At 37.6% G+C, this 12,248-nt stretch overlaps 1 protein-coding gene across 1 annotated transcript; it reads left to right on the forward strand.

Annotated features, from left to right (window-relative positions):
• The first annotated feature begins 5,652 nt into the window (after positions 1–5,652).
• On the forward strand, positions 5,653–6,708 carry LOC131317546 (uncharacterized). Its single transcript, XM_058347090.1, has one exon. The coding sequence runs from the start codon at positions 5,653–5,655 to the stop codon at positions 6,706–6,708; it is 1,056 nt and encodes a 351-aa protein (XP_058203073.1).
• Positions 6,709–12,248: the final 5,540 nt, after the last annotated feature.

Consider the following 12,248-nt stretch of genomic DNA (forward strand, 5'->3'; position numbering starts at 1 on the left):
TCCTTTTTACCGCGAGCCACAACCAGTGCCCCTTTGCTCATCTTCCAAGCGTCTGATGTAAACGATGTGACCACTCCACCCTCTGACAACTGACCCACCGAAATAAGATTCCTTGTTAGACTAGGCACATGTCTAACATCCTTCAATTTCAGTACTGTCCCGTCTGTCTGAGTCATATACACATCCCCTTTCCCAATTATGTTGCAAGATTCATCATCACCCAGATAAACTTTTCCAAAGTTTCCCTGCACATAATTCTGTAGCACATCCATGCGTGAAGTAGCATGGAATGAGGCTCCCGAGTCTACAATCCAAGACTCATCGCGAGAATCCAGCGAACAAATCAAGGCTTCATTATCCGATTCCTCAGAAACATTTACAGTGTTCTTACCCCCCTGATTATTCCCGTTCTGCTGCTTTTTCGGTGGTGCCTTACAGTCTCGCTTCCAATGCCCCAACTGACCACAGTTCCAACAACCTTCAGGTTTCACTTCTCTAGTACGAGATTTACTCCTGCCCCTGTTCTTGGAACTCCCTCTTCCCTTGCCCTTGTTGCCTCCCCTATTTGCAGACCTGCCTCTGTCCTCTATACTAAGTGCTGAACCCGAAGCAACATCCTCACCTGATGCTCTCCTCCTAGCCTCTTCTCCTAATATCAATCCAGTAACATCCTCCAATTTAATTGTTGCAGACCCGGAGGAATTACTCACTGCCACGACAAGTCCATTCCAACTTTCTGGCAAACTCGATAGTAGAACAAGAGCTCTAATCTCATCATCAAAATTAATACCCACGGATTCTAACTGATTCGTGACCGTATTAAATTCATTCAGATGTTCAGCAACAATAGAGTTTTCAGGCATCTTTAGGTTAAACAATTTTTTCATAAGATATACCTTGTTCACCGCAGAAGGTTTCTCGTACATCTTTTCTAGGGCTTTGAACAAATCTGCTGTAGTCTTTTCTTTGGCAATATTCGACGCAACCGACGGCGCGAGGCTCAATCGCACAGTCCCCAAAGCTTTGCGATCCAAAATATCCCAATCTGCTTGCTTTATGCTTTCTGGTTTTGTGCCACTGATCGGATGATATAGATCCTTCTGATACAAAATATCCTCCATCTGCATCTTCCAGAAAGCATAGTTTGTACCATTGAACTTCTCGATCTTGTATTTTTCTTCAGCCATTGTGTAAACCCTTGACCTCCTAACCCGGAGCTCTGATACCAGTTGTTGGGGATTCGAACGTCCAAACCCACAAGCAAACGCACACAATCGAAGAACAAATCAAGAACAGAAAACAATATAAAGTAAGAAAAGAACAAGACACAGAGATTACGTGGTTCCGACTTAAGCTGATTGCTTAATCGTACGTCCACGGGGTGCTGGGGTGTTTCACTATGATGAAAATATGTCAGAGTTACAAAAAAGAGGCAGCCCTAGCTTTGCTTTTATATGTGCAAACAAGCTAATACTAGAAAACCCTAAAAAACGCTAAAACCTGCGTTGGGCGGGACCCAAAACCTTCCGGGTCATTTTTACTGCGACTCTAAAATTGTCTTCACATCTCAACAGATCATTCAACTCAATCTTACTAAGCATGCTCGAAGAGATCAAAATATGAATACTTCAAATCAAGCGTTAAAATCTTATCTTTTGAAAATCGTTCTTTCTTTCTTTTGTGGAAAGTTCAATACAACATATGTTTATTTAAGACAAAGTCATTTATCTAACATGCTCGTACTTCCATTAGCGAGATAAACTTATTCACAATCATGCATTTTAAACGATAGATAACTTTATCTACTTGAAACTAAACAATAGATAACTTTATCTACTTAAGGAAAACGATAAGAATATTGATACTTTGAATCAAGAACATTCTACTTTCTAACGTACGATTCTATGCTATACGTAGAGTTTAGGGGACAAGGGGTTCTACTTATACTTAGGGAAGTAAGTAGAGAAAATCTACCTTGATCCGAAACTAGTCGGGGCCGAATAAGCTAGTTGGAAGTTTTCTACGGGCGGTGAAACTCGCAAATGTGGACCAAACTTTGGATGGCAGTAACTCGGTCAATATTTGGCCGAATATGATTGTTCTTGGGTCGAAATTGAAGCTCTCGAAGTGCTCTACAACTTTTGTTGCCCCTAGGAGAGGATCTAGGCCATCTTTGACACTTTGGGCCGGTTCGTTTCTTTCTTTCATTTATCATTTGTGAACCCATTTGAGCCTCTCGCATGATATCTTTTTCTTGTTAAACTCCACCATCTATAATGTGTCTTGAGAAGGCTTAATTAATTATGTGGAGGTGAACTATTAACAAAAGATGGGGTAAGCGGAGTTGGTCATAGAGCTTTGTTTATGGTAGTCCTTCAAAAAGTATCAAAAATAAAAATAAAAATAAAAAAGGATATGAACCAGAAAAAAAAAATTGAATTGAAAAAAAAGAGGACACCAAGCTTATTGAAGAATGTGTAATTGATATTATTTTGAAAGGATGTTGAAGGATAGGAAAGAGAGATGTGGCGAAGTTGAAAAAAGAGAGAGAATGAGAAGAGGGCACTTTGTGAAAAAACATGCCCTAGCTGAGTTATTGTGAGCCTATTCTCAGACACTTGAATATTTTACCCTAGCCTTATTACATTTTCCCTTACCTAAAGCTACAACCAGAATTGAAAGTCCTATTTGATCCTAGGGGCAATGGGATGTGGATTGATGGAAAGAGAGAGTTTCTGATGCTTGCATTTCGTTCATGAGATCATGTGTCCAGTTTATAGAGCATTCTTTCGTGTCTTTGTGTGCGGAATACTTTGTTTTCATGTTGCATAACTTCCACCCGCACATGTTGAGAGTACATAATATGCACCTTGTTTCGAGTGAATTCATTTGTTGAGTGCATGACATGGTGAGATTTGAAGTCGAGACTCGGTCCTGAGAGAATTTTTAGTTGTTACTCACCTTGCGACCGAGGCCCTTATTCAGACACGTTAAGTGTAGGTGCCATGGCTTATTTTTATGATTTGATAGCCTCTAGAACTACTCTTGCCTGGTATGTTTCTGCGATGGTTTCATTTCCTTTGCTTGAGATATCAATGAGTTGTTTACAGGTTTTTGGGTCTTATGTGAAAAAGATTCACAGTGTTTGTGGGAGTTCATTGCTGTAAACCCTCACGAGACTACACTCGTCCTCTAGGGATCGCCTAGGGGTTTAAAAGGCTTGTTGCACGGGCAAAGTGCAATCGTGAATCCTACGAAAGTGGCGTAGTTCGAATTTATCTTAATTCTTTTCTTTGCTCGGGACTAGCAAAGTGTAAGTTGGGGGGTGTGATAAGTGCCAAAATATACATATTTTGGCCCTCCAAACTACATTTATTAGTCATCTATTCTTGTTATTTTATAATTATTTTGTTCATTTTTCTGTTTATAGATTGCTCGAGTTCGGTTTCCAAGATTTTGGATAAAAGCAGAAGTTAAGAGAAGTCTGGGGTTAAAGTGCAAAGTGCTTTAAAGTTGAATTACTGAATTCTATTACATATATAGCCCAATGGAGCTTTGTGTAATTATTGCATGTTTTACACTATATAAAGAATGCAACACTGACTACAGCAGCATTTTCGGAAGAACGGGGAATTGGGTTTCAACGTCAGCAGCAGCTTTGGCCGTGGAAAAGAAAACGTGGACGAGCGCAAGCTTTCAAGCCTACTGATCATGGAGATCACATTAGCGCCTTCCGATTCTCTTTTCCGTTCCATGAGCAACTAATTTTCTCTCTTAGGGTGTGATGAAACCCCAACCAAGTAACTATGTTTTTATGTTGATTTTGGATTTCGATTGCCGAAACGATGGTTGTATAACATTGAGACTTGTTTTTATGATTCACCGTTATTCTTCCAATCTAGTATTATGTATTTGTTTTCTGTGATTGCAAATACATAGTTATACACCGATATTCTTCGTGCATGAAATTGAGAATTAGAATAATCTATGCCTAGGAAAGACGAATCGTGCCTAGATTAATTAGTTATAAATCGAAGACGATTCGTGCCAACCGAAGATAGATTATGTCCGGTTTTCAATCACATGCAATTTTCTTGGCGATATCACTAGGGCTTGTAGCTTTTAGTGAATCAATGTCGTTTTGGTAGTCGGTTTCTTAAATTAATATAATCGTTTGGTTACGAAGTTAAGGTGGATTCGAAACCCTAAGACCTTTCCCATATTTGAAATCAAACATCTCTCTTGCTTTTAATTACTTAGATAACTTTAGTTAATCAAAATCCAATCACTCTTTCTTGAATTGAATTAGGAATTAATTTTAGAAATACAACAACTTAGCCTCTTGATCTCCGTGGTACGATACCTGGACTTAAACCACTATTCTATTTGAATTGAGGTTTTCGCTCAGTTTTAATTATTTATTTTTGGTGTGAAAAACGACCTACCAGGCTACAAGATACGTCCGGGTACAATCTAAATCCTCAAATGTCTGAGTCTGACAAGAAGCCAATAACGGCACCAGGGTGTTCACTCACAGCTGGGGGATTAATGAACCAAATTAAAGTGATAAACTCGCCTCCTTGTCTTAATTTCTGGAAGTGGCTATTTTTCTGACCATAACCTGTGTCAGCGTGAGTTAAATCGCGTAGCATCCTCAACCACGTCTGTTTGATTATTTCCCATCTCTCTGGCTTCTCCTTTTCCTTCAAACGGCTGGCAATGCCACTACTGATATGTCTACTTCTCAGCAGAAGACGGCAAGCCGTGTCTGCGTCACGTGCATTCCTTATATGATAACCCCGACGGGAGAGGGTATGCTCCTCCAAATTAAGAAGCGCTCCAACATTGGGCAACAGAGAATGGTGCATTGTAAGTAGATACATCATGTAGTCTGACAGAGCTTTGGACACTTCCCTGTTTTGCTTCCGCGACGATGAAGAGTCGGATCTTGAGGGATCATCTTCCACACCTCCATCCCATTCCTTTTCTTGACGGTAGCACATTTCTGTTGCCAAGTGCATGCTAGTAATTATCGGGGGAGAAGTATCCATGTGTAACATCCTCCAAATTTCGTCCGATTGACTGGTTATGTTGGCGGATGTTCTTGCATCAATAAAAGGAACAAAAATCTCTGAAAGCGCGTCGTATACCCGAGGATGTACAGAATATGCAGTCTTGTGTCGATATCTCTTCCACTTCTCCTCATACTTACGCCATAACACCGACCTGATTATTTTTGTACTGGGACTTTGAACATCAGTTGTTTGTCCAACTTTGAGCCAATAACCAATTAGATCAAATTGCCCCATCGTACGAGACCAGTTTTTCTTCTTGTTGAAAAGGCATGGAAATCTCTTACTCAACCACGTCACCCATTCCTTCTTACCCTGTGCAATTAGCCAAAGCATCATCCAATTGGAGGAAAATATTACAATGGCTGCATAAATCTCCAAAGCTACAGCTCCTACAATTAATACCCCTGTAATTGCAACATCAACCTCATGCCATTTCTCTTCTTCCCTGGTCTTTAAAAGCACAATCTGAATGGTTAATCCTACTAACACACTCACCGTACATCCAAAACTGATACAACGCATAATAAAACCTCCCTTACTGTATATTAATGTGGCCATTGTATATAACATATCATACATGGGTAAAATGGAGTGGAATAAGGCTACCATGCTAAGGCATTTGTGGGCTCTATGCAAAAAAGCTGATCTTCTTTGGGTAAAATGGGTCCACACCTATATCATAAAAGGTCAATGTTTATGGTCTATGGATATCCCTATTGATGCTTCTTGGACTATTAGGAAAGTGCTTGGCCTTAGAAGCGTTGGACAGCCTTTAATTCAATATAAGGTTGGCAATGGTCAAGGTACCTTCTTGTGGCTTGACAATTGGCACCCTCTTGGCCCTTTATTCAACAGATTTGGAGAGAGTGTTGTCTTTAACCTTGGCAGATCATTACATTCAAAGGTGTCTTCTATTGTTCATAATGGGGTCTGGAAATGGCCACGGCAGAGGAATAGGGTCACTCAAACTATCATGTCTCAGACTCCTAATTTCAAGCCAATTTGTGGAGAGGAGGATTCGGTTGTTTGGCTCCCTCACCCAACTGGGTATTCTGTCAACTCGGCTTGGGAAGCTATTCGGACTAAACTTCCTAAACAACAGTGGACTAAGATTGTTTGGTTTAGCAGGAACGTTCCTCGTTGGGCTTTTATTTTATGGTTAGCAATCCAGCATAAATTGAGTACAAAAGATAGACTGTTTAGTTGGGGCATGAATGTGGCTGTGGGCTGTGTTTTCTGTGCTACTGGATTGGAATCTCATCACCATCTTTTTTTCCAATGCCCTGTGTCTTGTTCTGTGTGGCATAGTATTTGGTGTAAGTCTTCTAATAGTCAAGTGCCCCGTTTGTTAGCTGATGTGATTGCTTGGTATATTCAGAATGTTCACAGTAATAGCTTCCGAAGTGTGATTTTGAAGACTTCTTTGGCTGCTACAGTATACAGTTTGTGGTTGGAACGGAATAAAAGAGTTTTTCAACACCAAGCCCTCCCTCAAGACCGGTTGCTTCTCCACATTATCAATTCTATAAGGAATTCTCTTAGCTCTAAGAGGGGTGTGAAGCCTACTCAGGAAAACAAGGTTTTATGTGATAGTTGGCAGCTTTCCGGAAATTTTTTTGATCTAGTTAGATGAATTGTTTTGTTTTGTTATGTCCTTGCTGTATAGATATAGTATAGTGATTTAGTGCATAGTGTGATTCTTTGTAAAAGTCAGTGTATAGCAGGGGTATGCCCCTAAGAGGTTGTAATGTGTTTCGTGCTTTTATGAAAGGAGTGCTTATCCAAAAAAAAAAAAAAAAACATATCATACATGAGTCCCATTGCAACCTCCATTGCATCCCACAAAATATTAGCTTCCATATGAAGAAGCACTCTGTCGTAAGTCACCCATTTAGTTAACCCCTCACGCTCCAAATAATCAGCCATAAAGTAATTCAGATGTTCATGAGCCACAACTAAAACCCTCACATAGTCATGACCCTGGGTTGGATATTTATCTCTAAGACTACCGAAGGGTCTTCTATGTAAGTATATTTCGTGGCTCACCGACATGAGAACCCACGTTCTCTCACTGTACTTGATAACTCCTGCTACTAACGCCGGAAGTGACATAAACGAGAACCATAAATTTTTCCACGACATTAGAATGACGTAAATTGCCACTGAAAGTTGAACCACTAACCCTAGTAGGTGCCTCAACCACAACTGATTATCTTCCAACGAATAAGCAGTTATGCTGTCAGGCCCACCAAGGTGTAATAGAAGCAACGGTGCCCATAAGGCCCACAATACGTTGATTTTTTCAGTATCGTCTAGAGCATCAGATAGTTTGCCAAGAGCAACCGTCGCTACCCAGTCTGCCATTAAATAGGTAGACCAAACAAGGACACTTATCCACACCGATGATATAGATTTTCTTCGGCTACCAAATATGGAAAGAATTATTTGTAGGGTGAAACTTAGTAGAACCAATACTCGAAGATCCCACGTGTCCCAGAGTCTCCGCACCCATGTTGGAATCGTATCCATCTCACCCTAACCGTTTGTCTTCCTCATCATGTCAACATACGGGAAACAAAAGTTAATTAAATGAGAGAAATCAGACCAATAATGTTTATTTTATTATTTTCAAATAGTTTACAAGATTCATTCTAAATTAATTAGCAAAATAAATTTAGAGGAATTAAATATTCATCCTTGTAAACCATACCACAACTCTTTGAACTTATGTTTTCATCCTCTTAGTGTGTGAATTACCTTTCTTACCATTTTTACTATGGTATACATAAAATGTATGGTATTGTATTTCCTAATGTAGTGGGATTTGAAGTATCGATATAGATACTTAAGGATATCTTCTAGACCATTCCTTTCTATATAATCCACTGTTTCAAACTATAAATTCCATTTCTCTTCCTCTTCATCCTTCTCCATCAATTTAAAATTTATCATAAATGCTGAAGCAATTTGCCATGACTACCGAATTGATTCAATTTGAATGGATTGATTCAATCAAGTCAAATCGATCATGTAGGCTTTTTTATAATTTACCATGAAATATGTTTTGGGTTAATGCATCATGAATACTGGTTTGACTCATATTTGAATTTAATATCGATTTTTTTTTTGCACATTTTAGGAAAATGTTTCTGCAAATATCCTAAGTTCAACATAACAACCATTTCGACCTAAATTTAGGCACAAAAAATCAGGTAACCAATGGATTGAAATAGACCATGTACTTACATGACAAATTTAGGCAAATATTCTATGATTTTCTAAGTTAAGCATAAAATTAGGCGCAACAAACAAGCAAATATTGTATTACTCGAATATATCATATTCTTCATGACACATTTTATGAAAATATTCCAAAATATTTCCATACAGCACAACAGCCATTTGTGAACAAATTTGAAAACAAAAAAATGGCAAACTATGCAGCCAAATATACCATCTATTTCATGACAAATTTTTGCAAATTAGTTTGACACGATTGACTAGATCATGTACCTTCAAATAGACCATGTACAAATTTATTCAAATATTCCATGATTTCCTAAGTTATGTATAACAATCATTTCGGCACTAAAGTAGGTGCAACATGAATACAAAAATCACACTATTCGAAAATGAAAAATAAAGAAGGGAAAGGGGAAAAAGAACAAAAAAAGCCCACATGCATTACTTGGATTCTGTTTCCTTTAATTTTCTTCAATCTAAACAAGTCTATAAAATAATCCGTTCCCACCCAAAAAATGCCGGTCACGCTTAATTTTTGGCGATCACACTATTCACAACACACCATGAATCGCGTTTAACGTCCAGTGAGTGGCTCTAAGGCTCCAGCGAGAGTTTTTGACGCTCGAGTCTCATCAACCATCCTCTTGTCCACCATTTTTCTATTTGTATATATCGTCTTCTTCTCCACCGTTTTTTGTCCTACTCAACAACAATGGAGGATTCGAAATGGGTCTTGGCGATGGAGGTTGGATAGAGGACGGCAACAGTGATGCAGGAGTTCATTGTTCACTGACGGAGGACGGTCGACGATGGAGGATGGACGAGTTGACTGTTCACTGGCGGAGGATGGAGGACAAACGGTGGAGGATGGAAGACAAAATCGACCGAGGACGAGAAATTCTAGGGTGTATTATCTAGAGGAAGTCTATATAGGCTGGTGGTCTTTCCATATGAACTTATAACAGTATTTGGAAAGCCTTAATTTTATGGATTTGATATCAGTTACAATTTGAAAAAGGAAGACTCAACCAAAAATCTCTCATATTTATATTTTTTGAGCTCAAGGAGAAACACTTTTGCAATCAAACATAAAGACAAATGTGCTCTATTAAAGTGCCTAAAACCTTAGGATACCCTATGAAAGTGCTTAAATCACTAAAATTCTATCATAGAAAGTACATTCTAAAACCTTATGAAAGTGCCTAAACATATTTTGGCTTTATGGCTAGAAAACTCAAAAAGTTGAAGGATCTCCATTGAAAATTATTTTACTGGCATTCTTCCTCTTAATAAAAACTATTTTACCGTCCTTATGGCTAATTTTCCCTTTGAAAAATCTTAATTAGGAACTCAATTAAAGTTTACTTTTAGATCCCAAATTTCTTTGTCTTATATAGTATCCAAATTATAGGGGAATTTAGTAAATGGAGGGTATATTTAGGTTTATTCAAATTTTGAGATGAAAACATAACCGTTTAAAATGACTGGGATGAAAATTTACGGCGCCCTATAAAAAAGGACCACTATTTATGTACCCCTAAATTTTTTTTTCACCTCAAATAATACTTTAAATCTCTTAAAAGTTACCCAATATACTTTTTTTACATGCTTATATTTAGCTTAATTAATGGGGTAATACCCATCTTTTAATTCTAAAAAACTCATAAGGTCGAACGACCCCGCAATTCAACACACAACGTGTCGCAAAGTTGAAAAAATATTTTATTATACTGGATTAAATATAATTTACTCGTGGTAAGGTGTGTGCCACCTTTTTTTAGACAAAAACAAAATTGAACCAAATTCGATTCATTCGGCCACTAACGTATGTTTTCAAGTTTTTTTTAAAATTTTATTTTACTAATGCACTGTGTCTCAAACCAGTTTACTCGCACTTCAAAGTAATCCATCACACGTGAGGGATGAGTTGATCTCAAGAGTTGATGGCAAAGAAATCAAACATGTGACCTTAAATTATGTTTGCATTGTCAATTCTCTTGGAATGTCTGGTCTATAATCTTGGATTGGTGGCATGTATCGTGGGTATGCCCGCTTTCGTTGTCAGACCTGGCCCTATGGTGGTTTGATTCCAGGTTTCGGAACTTAGAGAAAAGTGTGTGGGAAGTGTCTTTTTATGCTACGTTGTGATCCTTGTGGTTAGCTCGGAATAACTATGTGTTCAACAATGCTAACGCGAGTATTGAGGAGGTGGGGGAATTGGTAAAAACAAGAATCGCAATGTGGATGAAAGCTAAGTTTGCAATCAAGATTTATTCGGTGGAGGAGTTTAAGGTGTTTCTTGATGGTGTTCGTAGGCTAAAATTGTAGTTCTTGTTGAGGTTTGAGTTCATTCAACACTCTGTTGGATGGGCTTCTATGTTTGCTGTATTTTTGTATTTCCCTCGATGTACTCTTTCGAGCTTTAATAAAAGTTTCGTTTGCCGAGAAAAAAAAAATTATGTCTTCCAGTTATTGAGACACGTGGTGTGTGAAAATGACTATATATTTAATTTGCAAATAAAGCAATTAATGAGATCAAACTCCTACTTTCACTTTTGAAAACATTAAATATCGCTCCATAATATCATTTTTCAAAAAAAATAAAAAATTAACCACATCGTTTTAACGTTTAATTATCACATTTCCCATAGCTTGTTACAAATTCAAGTAAATCCCAATTTACATCTTTATATTCGGAAGTACCAAAAAAACAAACTCAAGTAAACTTAGAAATTCAGAATAATCACCACAAGTAAAGAGAGACTCGGAGTAAATATCTAGAGAAAGTGAAAGGATTATGAAAAAAACCTGATAATCCTTCAGTGCGACCAAATTAACAGTGGATTAATCCAATGGGGCTGTCAAATAAATTAAAAAAACAAAAACAAAACAACAATACCGTTAGTTATCTAGGAGCATCTCAACAAAAAAAAGTGAACAAAAATGTAACAAACAAGTACCAAATCTAAAACAAAAGTTAAGCTGGAACACTAATTTTCAAAAAAAAAATAAAAAAAAAATAATAATAATAATAACCAAAGGACTACTAGAGCAGCAATAAGTGATGTGCAAATTAGCAACTGGGACCAAATACTTGGTTTATTTTTCTTATTAAAAGAAATACTCAAAGCCCAAAACATCTTTGAATATTAATCGTACGGTAAGTAATTAACGAGCAACATATGTTGAAGTTTTTATTCCCACATTATAACCGATAATGTACAACATAATTTCAAAATTATTGTACGTCGTCTCTAACTCGAAGCAAAATGGAACGAATTTTTCTAATTCCAGTTATGATTGAACTATAGATTAGAATGACCTCAAAAGGAGGACTGCAAAATTTCATACTAAACATTATAATTTGTTTGTCAATATCACAATAATAAGGACAAAAGTTCAAATGAAAAAAATATGCGTTACTTACTAGACACATTACACTTTGGGCTCATCTAAGCCACCAAATTTAGTTAATATATTCTAGAGGCTACTTCATCTATATAGCTAATTGGTTTTAGGTTCAAACCCTCTAAGAAATTTAACAGATTAAATTACAACTTTCCAATATGGCAGTTATCGTTTTAAACTTTTCTAGATATCAAGTTAAGGCCATTCATTAGTTGAAAGGGTTTGAGAACAAATAATTAAATATTGTTATTGTGTAATACTTACAAGACAATCTCGAGGGATAGTTCAGTTAGTGATCGGTCAGGATGGAGGGGCTTTCTATCTCGAGATTTTAGATTCGACTCTCCTGTATTGCGAAAAAACCCTTGGGGTACTCAACCATGCGTAAAAATCCTTTGTATTAGCAAAGGCTGGTGGGGGCCCGTAGAGATTTAGTCCCATGATGCGCGCAAGCTGATTCAAATACACTCTGTGTTACCCCCCAAAAAATACTTACAAGCCTGACCCAAAACCAATCTGACA

Source organism: Rhododendron vialii, chromosome 1a, assembly GCF_030253575.1.
Source record: "Rhododendron vialii isolate Sample 1 chromosome 1a, ASM3025357v1".
NCBI classification, from domain to species: domain Eukaryota; kingdom Viridiplantae; phylum Streptophyta; class Magnoliopsida; order Ericales; family Ericaceae; genus Rhododendron; species Rhododendron vialii.